Source organism: Pipistrellus hanaki, assembly GCF_964339955.1.
Source record: "Pipistrellus hanaki genome assembly, chromosome: X".
NCBI lineage: Eukaryota > Metazoa > Chordata > Mammalia > Chiroptera > Vespertilionidae > Pipistrellus > Pipistrellus hanaki.
This window is the reverse complement of record NC_140524.1, coordinates 64,986,050-65,001,238: the sequence shown is the minus strand read 5'-3', so window position 1 is coordinate 65,001,238 and position 15,189 is coordinate 64,986,050. Positions and strand designations below refer to the sequence as shown.

The following is a 15,189-nucleotide window of genomic DNA, read 5'->3' as shown; positions in this document are numbered from 1 at the left end:
CCCTCCCCTGCTGTGACCCACCTCCTCAGCTGGGACCCTCCTCCAAGCGAGGTAGCAGAGATGCTGGGACCAGCCTCCTCTGTGCTGTGTGGAGCTGTGGAACCCCCAGGCCTCACCATGCAGAGCAGCCACTGGGCCCCGCCTCCGCTGTGCTGTGGCGGCCATCTTGTGGCAGCCATCTTGTAGCCATCTGGTGATGACGGTGCACAAGGGCCACCTTGGCTTTTGTTAGTATAGATATTGCTTTTCTCTCACTGTCTTTAAGATTATCTTTGTCTTTAATTTTTGGTATTTAATTGATGATGTGTCTAGGCATGGGCCTGTTAGAGGTTTTCTTACTTGGGACTCCATGTGCCTTCTGAACTTGTGTTTCTTTTTCCTTCACCAGATTAGGGAAGTTTTCTGCCTTTTTTTTCTCCAAACATACTCTCTATTCCTTGCTCAATTTCCTTCTTGCCACTTATTATGTGAATACTGTTAAGTTTCATCGTTATCCACTGCTCCCTTAAGCTATACTGTTGTTTAATTGTTTTTGGGTTTTTTTTGGTTCTCTGATTGCATGATTTTTTTCCTACCCTATCCTCTACTTCATTTATCTGATCCTCAGCTTTCCCTATTCTGTTGTATTTTCATTCCACTATGTTCTTTATTATTGCTATGTCATTCTGCACAGTTATATCTTTTCTTATGCCATTGATCATCTTTGCCATCATTATTCTGAGCTCTATATCTGATAAATTTCTTGTCTCTATTTCATTAGCTCTTCTGAAGAATTCTCTTGTTCTTTTTGGGGGTTGTTTTTTATTTCCTCATTTTGTCTGTCTGTCTAGTGCAGGACAGCATCAAACTGTTTCTGACTGATTAGGCAAAGACTCAAAGCCTGCTAGACCTGCCTCTGCCTGCAGACTGAGTGGATTCAGTCTTGGGTAGCCTCAGGCAATGGTCCACAAGTGGGGTGAGTTTTCCAACAGGATGTGTTAATTGCTTCTGCCTGGATATTATTATTAAGACTGAGCTAATTATTATTCTCAGTCTTTTAATGGGCCTCATAAACTCCACAGTGTGGAGCAAGGGGTTTTTCAATATGGTTGGGTATCTGTATTCCCCCACAAGGCAAAGACTGCCTGGATACCAAAGGTCCACCTGAGAAAGATGTCCTCCACAGTGTGAGAGAATGACTCAGCACAGGAAACTGGGGTGTGTGCCCCATCCCTGGCTCCTGCTCACATAGCTCCAGGCCACTCTGCCCTCCCTTTACTGGCTGCACACAAAATTTTGTGCTTTGACCCTTTAAGAGGCTGCCTGACTCCTTGGCAGACAACAACCCTACTGTTTTTCATAGCCTGATGTTATGTGGGCATTTTTTTCCAGTTCTGGTGCTCTCTGCTGGGGGACCCAGCTTGGATTTTATACCTCAGAGTTTTAATTTTATTTATTTATTTATTTTAAAAATATATTTGATTGATTTTTTACAGGGAGGAAGAGAGAGGGATAGAGAGCCAGAAACATTGATAAGCTGCCTCTTGCACACCCCCTACTGGGGATGTGTCCACAACCAAGGTACATGCCTTTGACCAGAATTAAACCTGGGATCTTTCAGTCCACAGGCCGACGCTCTATCCATTGAGCCAAACCGGTTTCGGCATACCTCAGAGTTTTTAGTCGCAACTCCCAATAGATGAGATATCTATCTGGAACTTCAGCTGCTGTTTGTGGGAGCTTGGGGAGCCCATTCTCGCCTCTGCCCTTCCTACCCGTCTCTATGCAGTTTCCACTTTCCTTCATTGTTTATCAGGGATCTGTTCAGCTAGTCTGCAGTGGATTATTCAGGTGAGGCTTTTTTTTTTGCCTTTTTTAGAAGTGGAGGCCATTTTGTTTGAAGTTTGATGGGGTTATAGAAGACTTCAACTATGGTACTTTGCTGCGACTGGATTGTTCTCAAGGCTACACTGAGGAAAACACTATCTTTGGTGAGTTTCTTGCCTCTTGAATTGTTTCTGTATAAGGTGAATGGAAGATGTGACTTTACTGATGAATAGTTTATATAGATGGTTAATTTGGGATCATCTTATTTGTTACTAGTGGCCCCGTGCATGAATTTCTGCATGTTGAAAGGAAATTAATTAGAATAAATATTTTAATATTACTATTCGCCCTTTCTCTATATGATAGAAGTGTCAACCAAATTCACGATTGACAATGACAGATGGAAACACGTGTGTGATTGGTGCCAGTGAGAGCTTTATATGTATCAAGCATGCACAAGTCAACTTAGCCTTTTATAGATATAGAACAAACTGGCTTATTAATTAGACCTGCTATCTGATTTAGCTAAACTTTTCCAACCCAGTGAAGCACCCCAACTTCTCTTTCAGCAGCACAGCAGTAAATATCAATACGAAGCAGATTATTATTGTAGATCACACAGGGAGAACAAAGGGTAAAATATTTAACTGCAGCAGTGTTTGACTATATTCTGTGCAGTGAGAAAACCTGAAGTCATTTTCAAGGTTCACAGTTTCTTCTTTTCAGTTGGATCAAGTTTCTAAGCTTTAGAAATCTCCATTTTCTGGCTAATGAATAGAAAATAGTATTCCATCAAGTCTCCTATCTGCCTACTCCAGGACTTCTGTGAGGATCAAATGAGATGAGGCATGGGAAAACGTTCACAGACAGTTGATTACAGTGTTAAGTGTTTCCACCTGGTTATAAAGCAAGTCGTGTTCCTGGGCTAAAGAAACTGTAAGGAGGCTAGTTGTAGCTAGGGAGAGGAAGCCTGGTGTTGCTACGTGAAGTCATTACCCAGTCGGAGGGAAGGACACTTAGCATATTAGCCTTTTATTTATATATATATATCTATCTTTATATATATATATATATATATATATATAAAATCTTTAAAGATTATGTTACTCTCTGGCTGGTGTGACTCAGGTGTTGAGCATTGACCTATGAACCAGGAGGTCACGATAGAGTGTATACTAAGGTGACCAGACGTCCTGCTTTTGGCGGGACAGTCCTGATTTTAACAATTTGTCCCGCATCCCGCAGCGTTTTTAAAAAGTCCAAAAGATTTTGCCGAGACTGGTTTGGCTCAATGGATAGAGCGTCGGCTTGGGGACTGAAAGGTCCTGGGTTCGATTCCGGTCAAGGGCATGTACCTTGGTTGCGGGCATATCCCCAGTGGGGGGTGTGCAAGAGGCAGCTGGTCAATGACTCTCTCTCATCGATGTTTCTAGCTCTCTATCTCTCTCCCTTCCTCTCTGTACAAAATCAATTAAAAAAAACAAACAAAAAAACCAAAAAAACCCCATATTTAAAAAGTCCAAAATATTTAAAAGATTCTTTCCAAAATTCGGGACTTTTTTAAAATGCTGTGGGACACGGGACAGATTGTTAAAAATTGGGACTGTCCTGCTAAAAGCGGGACGTCTGGTCACCTTAGTATATACCCAAGTTTCAGGCTGAATCCCTGATGGGGGGGGGGGGGGGGTGGTTTGCAGCAGGCAGCCAATCAATGATTCTCTCTCATCATTGATATTTCCATCTCTTCTCCTTTTCTCTGAAATAAATAAAAACATATTTTTTAAAAAAGATCATGTGATTAATTCTTGTATAACTGTGAGATAAGATAGTTAACTATTTTCAGCCTTATTTATTATAGGATTAAAATTTCACATCTCTGAAAATTATGATTATATTTGAATACTTTACATGTTAGTTAAGGTTTGTCAGTCGATTTCCAGTAGGTCTAGAAAAAGTGTCACCAGGACAATAATAAATTCTATTCACTTTCCAGCCCCCAGGATACAATTTTTTGCCATTGAAATTGCTCGGAACAGGGAAGGCCATAACAAAGTAGTTTACACCAGTGTTCAAGACAAAGAAGAAGAGAAAGGAGCCAACAGAGGAGAAAAAGAGAAAACCAGCAAAGGAGAAGAAAAAGAAAAGGAAGCCAATGAAGGAATCAACAAACCTGGTGAAACATCTATGTAAGGTAGAAAGGGAAAAACACACTAGAAACTGTGACTCAAGTGAGTCTACAAGTACCATGATGTTACTTATACAGATCCTGTTGTTAAATGTATGTTCTTATTCAATTGAAGGAAATGTAGAAGGACTTTTTTCAAGCCTAATTATCAGGAGCTGCTCTGGTTGTTGTGTTTTATGAAGTGGGTTAAAGACTATTTGTGGGGTCATAGTTGACTGTTTCTTGGTATATTTTTTCTTGGTTCTTCACTGGTCAAGTAAGAAATTTTGTAAATAAATTTATTTTGGTTCTTATGACTGTCTATATCTGATTATATTTAAAAAATTATTTAAAATTTTTGACACTTTAATCTCTATCCTATAGCATATATAAAATGATCAATGCTTGTTTCTACTTAAAAATTTTTTAAAAAATCACAGTCAACATACAATATCATAGTTTCACATGCACAATACAGTTAGACATTCATATAACTTACGTAGTAGTCACTCAGACAAGTTTAGCATTAATCTGTTACCACACATAGCCATTACATTATTTTTGACTATATTCCATATGCTGTACCCTACATTCCCATGATTTTTGTAACTACCAATTTGTACTTCTTTTTTTTTTTTTTTTTTAACATATTTTATTGATTTTGTACAGAGAGGAAGGGAGAGAGATAATTAGAAACATTGATGAGAGAGAGTCATCGATCAGCTGCCTCTTGCACACCCCCTACTGGGGATATGCCTGCAACCAAGGTACATGCCTTTGACCGAAATCGAACCCGGGACCCTTCTGTCTCCAAGCCAACGCTCTATCCATTGAGCCAAACTGGTCTCAGCCCAATTTGTACTTCTTAATCTCTTCCACTTTTTCACCCATCCTCTTAGCCCCTCTGCCATCTAGCAATCATCAAAATGTTCTCTGTACCTATGAGTTTGTACTAGTATATGTTTTGTTTGTGTTTATTTTTTTTTAGATCCCACATATATGTGAAGTCATATGGTATTTGTTTTTTTCTGTGTGACTTATTTTGTTAGCACAATAACCTCTAGATCCATCCTTATTGTAGGTAGAAATATTTCATTTTCTATGGCTGAGTAATATACTACTATATATAATACGTGTGCCACTTCTTTATCACTTCATCTACCTTTTTTTTTTTGTCTCAACAAGGGTTTACTTTGATGGATCTAATCTGCACAGGTACACTATGCTCAAGTTTTACTAGAAAGGAGTCACTTGGGTTTTTTTCCCTTTCTTAGCACAGCACAAGCCAATGGACAACTAAACATCAGACCCATTGTTGAATAGAAGGGAGGAGCATCAGACACAAAATTCAGGCCCTGGTTTTATACTTTAATACTTTTTTTCCCCTTTCCTCAGTATTCACTAAACAGGATTAAAAAATTTTTGTAGCCCTAACTGGTTTGGCTTAGCGGATAGAGCGTCGAAGGGTACCAGGTTCGACTCCAGTCAAGGGCATGTACCTTGGTTGTGGGCACATGCCCAGTAGGGGGTGTTTCAGGAGGCAGCTGATCGATGTTGCCCTCTCATGGATGCTTCTAACACACTATCCATCTCCCTTCCTCTCTGTAAAAAACAAAAAAACAAAAACAAAACACCCACAATAAACTATATAGTTAAAAAAAAAAAAAAATTTTGTAGCTTTTTCTTTTCCCTTTGTATTTATCATGTTTTAATTTCTTCTCTGAGGAGGAATTCTCTGAATTTGTATTTTCCAATTCAACTCGGTGCCTTTTGAGGCCACCATGGCCATGAACAGCCCTGCTGCTGTCTATGCCTGGGGCGTCAGGGGGGTCCTCTCTCATTCTAGCACTGGGGGTCTCACAGGCCATTTCAAACCCACAACAGTCTTTGTGTAGGAGTCCCCCTATCAGGGACAAATTATGGTCAGTGTCTGAATGTCCTGGAAAAGAGCAGGCCACTGCTTCCAGCATCCCAAAGTTCTGTCCATTGTTGTAAGGGTGAGGGAGGCGAGGGTATAAGCGTCCATTATTGTGGTTGGCACAGATGGTGTCGAGGCTTCTCTCTTTGCTGCCTGGGACAGTTGCTGGACTCACTGTTGAGTAGAGCCAGATGCCTTGGGGACACGAGGAGAGGATGTCTCCTCAGCCCGGCTGCTCAGGACCTTGCTCAGAGCCTTTCCATTGAGCTTCTTGATTTCAAAAGAGTGTTCTACGGAGCCACCATTGTTAGTGTCCTGAGCGGTGTCCTCTGGTGCTTCTGCCCAAAAGTGGCCACTGTGCTCATGGCCTGGGGCAATGCTGGGGTTTTTAGCGGAAGTCCCTTCTTTTAAAGCTTCCTTGCTGTGGCCTTCAGGGAGTAGGTTCTGGTTCCTTTGGGCCCCCAAGGTGTTTAGACAGGTTTCCTTACTGGAAGAAGGGCCTGGGCTATACTTATGAATGGTTCCTACTCTCCCTTCGTCTGCTTCCCCAGACACCAGGGACCTCTCTCCGTCCTTATTTGAGTAGGAGATATAGGAGTAGCCGAGCCACTCAAGCTTTATAAATCTTGCGCTCAGCTGGCTCAATGTCTGAAGTTGGTGATGCTCTGCTCAGGAGAGTAGGTGTGGGAGGAAGGGAGGTCATCCACTTTGACCTGGGGATAATCATAGTTGTCTTCTCCATTGTAGGTGTTGGTGGGCTTGGGCAGAGCAGCGGGCTTCTCTTCTCGGGGCGCCTTTTGCCGGCACCGCATGGCATTCCGCTGCCGGGTGGATGTTCGGGGTTCATTCAGTCCCTCCTCATCCTCGGAGCTACTAGAGCTGCCGGACTCATCTTCGGGGCTGGGAGACCGAGGCCGGGGAAAGAGATCCGTGTCCAGTTCAACCTCAGGCATTTTCTTCAGAGTCCGACTCATTGGACAGCGCCAGGAAGCGTTTGTCCTGGTGTCGCTGCAGAGATGACAGGCGCTCCTGGCGGGAAGTTGCGTCCTCGCAAGCGGGTGGCGGAGGAGTTGCGGCCACTGTGTTCGAGGTGGTGACCCGCAGGGGCCCCAGGTGGAAGGCGCCGTCTGCGGACTCGTCCACTGTGGGTGGCGGGGACCGGGGCAGCGAGGCCGAGGACTCGGAGTCAGTATAGCCCGAGCGCTCGCTGACCCCTGCGTGCAGCTGGAGAATGGTGCTCTTGCTCAGGTCACTGTCGGAGTCAGAGCTCCAGCCCTCGATCTCATGATCTCATGGCGCACCAGTGAGTCAAAGAAGGCCATCATCCGGGGGTCCTCCTGCACCGACCGGTTGGAATAGTCGTGCGACAGGCCACTCCCACTGTTCAGCACGAGGCTATGCACTCTTCGTGCATGTAGAGTCAGTGGGAATCATCCTCAATCCGACCATCGAAGTCTCCTGTACATCCTGACTGCTTGTACGGGCTCTAGATTTTTTTTTTTTTAAATATATATATATTTTTATTGATTTTCCACAGAGAGAAAGGAAGAGAGATAGTTAGAAACATCGATGAGAGAGATTCATCGACCAGCTGCCCTCTGCACAACCCCTACCAGGGATGTGCCCGCAACCAATGTACATGCCCTTGACCGGAATCGAACCTGGGACCTTTCAGTCCGCAGACCGACGCTCTATCCACTGAGCTAAACCGGTTTCGGCTGGGCTCTACATCTTGATAATCTTTTCTACACCAGAAGAGCAGATCATGTAGGTGTGGGGGTTAAATCGGACCTGGTTAACAATAGGCCAATGCCCTTTCAGCACCATGAAGGCTCCATTGACCACTCTACCAATGCCACCTGCTTCTGGATCTACAGGAGTTCTCCACATGTGCACATTGAAGTCATCAGAGCCTGAAAGAATATACCGATCATGATCTCCTGCAGAACAGCAGCTTTTCATGGTACAAGAGTTGAAGTAATCTTGATTGTCAAACTGGAACACAGGCAGGCGGGAATGGATGTCATAGACAGCATATGAGGCAGGTGACGCCTCAGGGCCAGGAGCTGAGTCCCGTTGCTATTGAATCGCACACTCATTTCAGAGAGAGGAAGGGAGAGGGAGAAAGAGAAACATCAATGATAAGAGAGAATCACTGATCAGCTGCCTCCTGCACGCCCCCCACTGCAACCAAGGCATTTGCCCCAACCGGGAATTGAACGGTGGCCTCCTGGTTCATAAATTGACGCTCATCCACGGAGCCATGCCAGCCAGGCAGTACCATATATTTTTAAATATATTTTAAACAGTCTACATATACTTCATAAGTAGGATCTCAATTACTAATCCAAAGTGAGGTATGAAGTCACTCACAGATGAGAACACTGAGGCTGAGAGAGGTTCAATCACTTTTCAACAGTCACACAACCAGAGAGTAGTGGAATGAGGATCCAAACCTGACTCTTAAAATGGCATTGAGCCATACTTCCCAGTTTCAATGAACTCACAGATCCTGGAGGCAACAAAAATGTTACAACTATGAGGCCATGGAGTCACTACCACAGAAAGGACATGAAATAGGGGCTGGAAGCAGGGGCATTAACACATACATGCAATAGAATAGAGATCACCTCCACAAAGCTATAAACTACTTCTGGGTCCCTTCTAAACCCTTTCTAGAAGCAGAACCCTACATCCTCCACTAGCACTGTTTTACTGCCCCCCTACTTCCATCTAGGATCGCCCACAGTAGCCTAATTTCTCCTCCCCACCCCATGCTATCTTCCCCAGCCTCCCATCTGACCATAAAAAACTATTACCCATTCTGGCTTTCCTCAGCATACCTAAATTTTAAAATATCTGTTCTATGTTATATTCCCTCAGAACCATGTAGAGCTAATCAACGAGCTCTAGCAGAAGTTACCCCTCCCAGTATACCTGCATATTAATTAACAGTGAGCATCAGCCAAAGAGCAAGTTATTTTAGGGAAAGTGAGGCAGAATCACGGCGCAGTGCAAGGAACACTAGGCTTGAGGGTCATGTGTCCTTGGTCTTATTCAGCCTATGTGACTTGGGGCAAATCAATTCACCTCTCTGAGTCTCAACTTCCTTAATTTATATATATATAAAAAAGTGCTATAACAGTTGATCTTTCCATCCTGCCATATTCCACCATACAATGCTGCTTTTCTGATTTCCAGCCTCTCTGAATTTGATATGCTAGGTGTGTTGAACCGTACTGTCTGAGAAAAATATAATGTAAGCCACATGTAATTCAAAAAATATATATATGTATATTATTGATTTTTTTTTTTACAGAGAGGAAGGGAGAGGGATAGAGAGCTAGAAATGTCTATGAGAGAGATACATCGACCAGCTGCCTCCTGCACACCCCCCCACTGGGGATGTGCCTGTAACCAAGGTACATGCCCTTGACCGGAATCGAACCCAGGACCTCTGAGTATGCAGACAGATGCTCTATCCACTGAGCCAAACTGGTTTCTGCGCCACATGTAATTTTAAACATTCTAGTAGCCCCACAAAAAAGTAAAAAGAAACAGTGAAAATAATTTTAATAATATATTTTATTTAACCCAATATTTCCAAAACATAATTTCAACATGCAATCAATATGAAAATTGAGTTTCCATTCTTTTTTAGTACTAAGTCTACAAAAGTTAGTGTGTATTGTACATTTAAAGAACATCTCGATTTGAATCAGCCACACTTCAAATGCTCAAGAGCCACACGATTAATGGCTACCGTACTGGCAGCACAGGTATAAGTCTAAGAGGAAATCCTCCTTTCACTCCTGACCTTGTTAAGCCCAGAGTTGAAGACTGACATGAGTGCTAGCCTGCATCCTGAGAAAAATCAAAATCATCAGAGAAGTTCTGGTCTGAGTTCCTTCCCTGACTAGGAAGGTAGGAGGGCAGAGTTCAGGACAAACACAAAATAGAGAACGTAGGAGGCTGCAAGAACAATAATGGGAACTTCGTGCTTGCTTCCGCAGCACATATACTAAAATAATGGGAACTTCAAAGAGAGACAAAAAATGAGTTGGGCATGGTCAGGTCTTCTTTATATTCAAGGTTTTCACAATACAAACCCCAAAAGCACACAGAGCTCCTATCGTATCAGTTATATCAATTCATTTCTTTAAATATCTCTGAACACCTAACTCCTACACTCGGCTGGGCAATGGAAATGCAGTTACCCTTCAGGAGAGTTCTCACTTGGGTCAGGATGACATGTTAAACACTTCATAAGTAGGATCTCAATTATTCATTCAAAGTGAGATAAGAACTCACTTATAAATGAGAACACTGAGGCTGAGAGAGGTTTGATCACTTTTCAAGTCACACAATCAGAGTGGTGGAATGAGGATCCAAACCTGACTCTTAAACATGGCATTGAGCCATACTTCCCAGCTTTAAAATCTCATGGTCCTGGAGGCAACAAACAATGTCACAATTATGAGGCCATGGAGTCACTACCACAGAAAGGACGTAAAATAAGGACTGTATGTAGGGGGCGTTAAGAAAAGAATCCCAGGGGAAACCTTGTGTGAGTCTGGAAAGTTGAGGAGCTCATCAGGTGAAAAGGGGGGAGGGAAATGGACCTTCCACCGAGAACAGCAGAAGTGTGAAGGAGCATAGTGTTCAGAAAACTGGTTGGTGGGGCAGCTAGAGGGCAGTGTGCATAAGAAATAGAGGTCCCACATGAAAGTGGAAGTGTGAGCCAAAACCAGTGCATAAGGGGCCTGAAATTCCATGAGGAAGAATGTAGGTTTTATCCCATGAGCCATGGGAAGCCTTAAAAATTTTGTTTAGGGTAGTGAACAGTACCAGATTTTCATTTTAAGAAATCATTCTAAAGGAGAGATCTCAAAGCTCATCTGTCTCCCTTCCTCTCCTAGGGTTGTTAAATCTATTAAAAGTCCATGTGTAAAGGCTAAAGATTTGTTTCCTGGAATTGGATCACATCTAGGGACTTATCTCCCAATGGCCTGTGAAGTTTACTTACTCTACCCATGTTACTAAACAGAAGTTGTTGACTTGCAATTCTTGAAAATCAATTCACAATAAGCTAAAAGCACCTCCTTTATTCTTGGCATCAGCACTGACAGAGTTCCTGACACAGGATAATTTGCTTGGCCAGCTTCTGCTGGAAAACCTTGCATAATCTTTTTTTTTTTTTTTCCCCCTACCCTCCCCGCTGTAATTTGACTGTCTGCTTGTTGCTTTACTGTCTCTATCTCTATCTTTTGGTTCTTCAGTTTATAATGCTCTTTATTAGCCATTAATGAGTGAGGTCATGTGGTGTTTCTCTTTCATTGACTGGCTTATTTCACTCAGCATGATGTTCTCCAATTCCATCAGGTTGCTCCCTTGCATAATCTTGATGGCACAGTAGTATTTTACATTTACTTGAACAGAAACACTTAAGATTCATGTGGCCAGAGACAGAAAATGCTGAAATATTTCAGGTGCTCAAATTCTGAGGCCCCGATAACCCAGGAGAAGGAAACAAGATGGCGACTGAACAGACGGACTTGTTCTGACCCTGGTCCCAGAACAGATAAAAGCAGCGTCTAAGTCGCTCAGGGAATATTGATAGGCAGCTAAGGGGCAGCGGAACTCTAAAGGAAGGTAAGGAAGGGTCCGCTGGACAGGATTTCCTGACCAAGCAACCAGTACTGCGGCGGCGGAGACCTCTCCCGGAGCTGAGGGAAGGCTGCGCCATCTTACCAGAAAAGGAGGATCTTCTCTGAGGCCTGGAAAACCCACAGCAGAGGAGATCATCGAGCAGCTGTGACGCCCCAATCAGCGCAAACACGTGGATTCAAGGGAGTTCTTCAATCACCCACGGAAAGGTCAGAGTTTGCAGGGATAGCGTGAGGGTTCTGGGTCCCGCGGCGCAGGTAGCAACTAGCCTTGGAGCTCCGGCCCCGCTTCCACTGCAGCCACGGAGTGCCCGAGTGGCTGCCTGCGCCGAGCTGCGCCGAAAGAAGGCTGCGCTGCAGAGAAAATCATTCCCTGCGCGACCCAGTGCTGGGTTTGGCGTAATCTTCCCCAGAAGAGGGACTTTTTTTTTTTTTTTTTTTTTTTAATATATTTTATTTATTTTTCACAGAGAGGAAGAGAGAGGGATAGAGAGTTAGAAACATCGATGAGAGAGAATCATCGATCAGCTGCCTCTTGCACACCCCCTACTGGGGATGCGCCCGCAACCAAGGTACATACCCTTGACCGGAATCAAACCCGGGACCCTTCAGTCCCCAGGCTGACACTCTATCACTGAGCCAAACCGGTCCCGGCAGAAGCGGGACGTTTTTTTTAAAACACCAAGGGACACGGGACAGATTGTTAAGAATCGGGGCTGTCCCGCCAAGGGCGGAACATCTGGACACCTTGGCGCCTGATCCCCTTCACTCCTTTGCTTCTGAATACTAGGGAAGGACTGCCCAGTTGGGCATATCCTGGGGTTGCAGGGGGAAATTGCCACCTAGGGGCTGAACTACAAGCTGCCTTTTTTTTTTTTTTTTTTTTTCACTTTTAGTTAATCAAAAATAAATGGACACAAATAACTAAGATATAGCCTACTTAAAATTAAGGACTACCTTACAAAACTGAGGTGCAGTGGAAAGCTGGGAACTGCAAGACTGTCTGGTCCGAGAATCAGGTGTGACAAATACAATAACAGAGGAAGTAAATGACCACTACTGGACATTTTTATGCTAATTTTACTATTCTTTATTTTATTTTCATTTTTTACAATTTAATTTTCATTTTTTACATCTTTTACTTAAGAAATGAATTTTTTTCTTTTTTCCTTACTTGATTTTACCTTTTCAATTATTACATTTTTCAATCTCTATCATCACTATTACTACTGCTATTTTGCAATTTTTGTTTCATTTTTCTTCTTTTTTCTCTCTCTCCAGTACCATTTTATTTTTTCTTTATTTTACATTGAGAGTAATCTTCATTCTATTTTAATCTCTACTATAGCATCGTTCAACCCTATCTCAAATCGACTTTTACACCATCACTCTCTTACTAAACTTTACCGTTTTAGTCTCCTATTTATCCTATCCTTTTCCGGCTTGAGTTTTTCCTCTATTCTTTCTGTATACCCCCTGCTAAAGCTCTCACTATACTTATAGACCTAAGTTCCAACCCCTGATCCAAGTGTATAAATACCATTCTCTGCACTATATTAACTAGTTAAAAAAACAAAACAAAACAAAAAACTGTTCTCCTCTCTATACTTTTGTCATTGTTTGCGTGAATGTTGATTATTGTGAATTTTTATGCTTTTTAGTGAAATTGTTATGCTTATTCCTGTGTTGTTATTGTTGCTTTGTATTTTTTTTTTTTTTTAAAAATCCTTTGTTTTATACTTCTGTATATCATAGCCTTACTTAATAATAGTGGATATTGTAGTTTGTATTAATCTCCAAGTATTGTTGCTGGCATTGGCTGGGATTAGTGGTTGTTCTATGGGAATTTTCTCCACATATATATATATGGTTTGTTTCCCATTTCTCTCTTAGTCTGCTTCTCTCTCTCTCTCTTTCTCTCTTTCTCTTTTTTCCCTGTTTTCCAACTTCATTTTGTCATTACTTTTTTTCCTTCTTTTTCTATCTCTTTATCCTATTTATTTATTTATTTATTTATTTAATTTTTCTTTATTTTAATTTTACCTTTCTTCCTTCTCTCCTATCCCCTAATTTGCCTTTCTCTAGCGGTCACCTTTATTAGAGGTTATTAGTATCGTAAACACATTCCTGTTAAGTGCCTCTTGTGTTGTACCTGGTAGTGTTGTATTTTGTGCCTTTAAATCAACGCAGGAGAAGGAACACCACGTAACCAGACATCCTGAAAAGAGAGACCATGGGGAGACAAGGAAATAGCCCGCACATGAAAGAAAAGCAGGCATCACCAGAAAAGGAAGTAAACGAGTTAGAGGCAAGCAACCTACCCGAGTAGGAATTCAGAGTAATGATCACAGATGGCTAAAAAGAATGGAAGAGAAATTTGACAATAACCAAGAAGAAATGAGGAAGAACCAAGAGGAACTGAAGAAGAACCAAGAAGAAATTAAAAACGACATCGCTGCCATGAAGAACTCAATAGAAAGCATCAAGAGTAGACTAGATGAAGCAGAGGACCGCATCAGTGAGCTAGAAGACAAGATGGAAAAAAATACCCAATTAGAGCAGCTTCTAGAAAAAAAAATTAAAAAGCAGGAGGAGAGCCTATGGGAGCTTTGGGACAATACAAAACAAAATAATATTCGAATAATAGGGGTTCCAGAAGGAAAGGAAACTGAGGAAGACATGGAAAACGCATTTCAAGAAATAATGACAAAACTTTCCTGAGATAGAGAAGAAAAAACCCACACAAATCCAAGATGCTCACAGAGTCCCAAGCAAAATGAATCCCAGCAGACAGACACCAAGGCACATTATAATTAAATTGGCAAACAACAACAACAAAGTAAGAATCTTAAAAGCAGCCAGAGAGAGTCAGAAAGTTACATACAAAGGAACCCCCATCAGACTAGCAACTGATTTCTCAACAGAAACATATCAGGCCAAAAGGGAATGGGATGAAATATACAAAGTCATGCAAAGGAAGGGTCTGAATCCAAGAATACTGTACTCAGCAAGGCTATCAATCAAAATTGAAGGGGAAATCAGGAACTTCACAGACAAAAAAAGACTGAAGGAATTTATCTCCACCAAACCAGCAATGCAAGAAATGCTAAAGGGTCTACTGTAAAAATAAAGAAATAGGAAACGAAGAAGTAACATGGGTATAGAATAAAAATGGAGTCAAATGAGTACCTATCAATAATAACCTTAAGTGTAAATGGATTAAATGCTCCAATCAAAAGACATAGGGTAACAGATTGGATAAGAAAACAAGACCCATACATCTGTTGTCTAAAAGAAACCCACCTCAGAAAAAAAGACGCACACAGACTGAGGGTGAAGGGATGGAAAAAATTTTCCAGGCGAATGGAAATGAAAAAAAAGCTGGAGTAGCAATACTTATATCTGACAAATTAGATCTCAGAGTGAAGGACATAACAAGAGATAATGAAGGCCACTTCATAATACTAAAGGGAGCAATCCAAGAAGAAGAAATAACCCTGGTAAATATATATGGACCCAATATGGGAGCACCCAAATACATAAAAAAAACTGCTGGAGGACATTAAGGGAGAGATTAACAGCAATACAATCATAGTAGGAGATTTTAATACCCCACTGTCACCCTTTGACAAATC

General features: G+C 42.0%; 1 protein-coding gene and 1 pseudogene across 2 annotated transcripts in view; one reads left to right on the top strand and one right to left on the bottom strand.

Moving 5' to 3' along the window:
- The window catches only part of PBDC1 (polysaccharide biosynthesis domain containing 1), a 34,184-nt gene extending 29,900 nt beyond the window's left edge, over positions 1-4,284 (top strand). Inside the window, exons 5-6 of the mRNA XM_084869767.1 lie at positions 1,859-1,970; positions 3,800-4,284. Coding sequence (XP_084725893.1) covers positions 1,859-1,970; positions 3,800-3,996 — 309 coding nt within the window. The 3' untranslated portion in view covers positions 3,997-4,284. The remainder of the gene's footprint in view (positions 1-1,858; positions 1,971-3,799) is intronic.
- Positions 4,285-5,133: 849 nt separating this feature from the next.
- Positions 5,134-7,850, bottom strand: LOC311614833 (DDB1- and CUL4-associated factor 5-like; annotated as a pseudogene). The gene is made up of 2 exons: positions 7,638-7,850; positions 5,134-7,374 (listed from the first exon to the last, which is right to left on the bottom strand). The product of its transcript is annotated as a DDB1- and CUL4-associated factor 5-like (transcript).
- Positions 7,851-15,189: the final 7,339 nt, after the last annotated feature.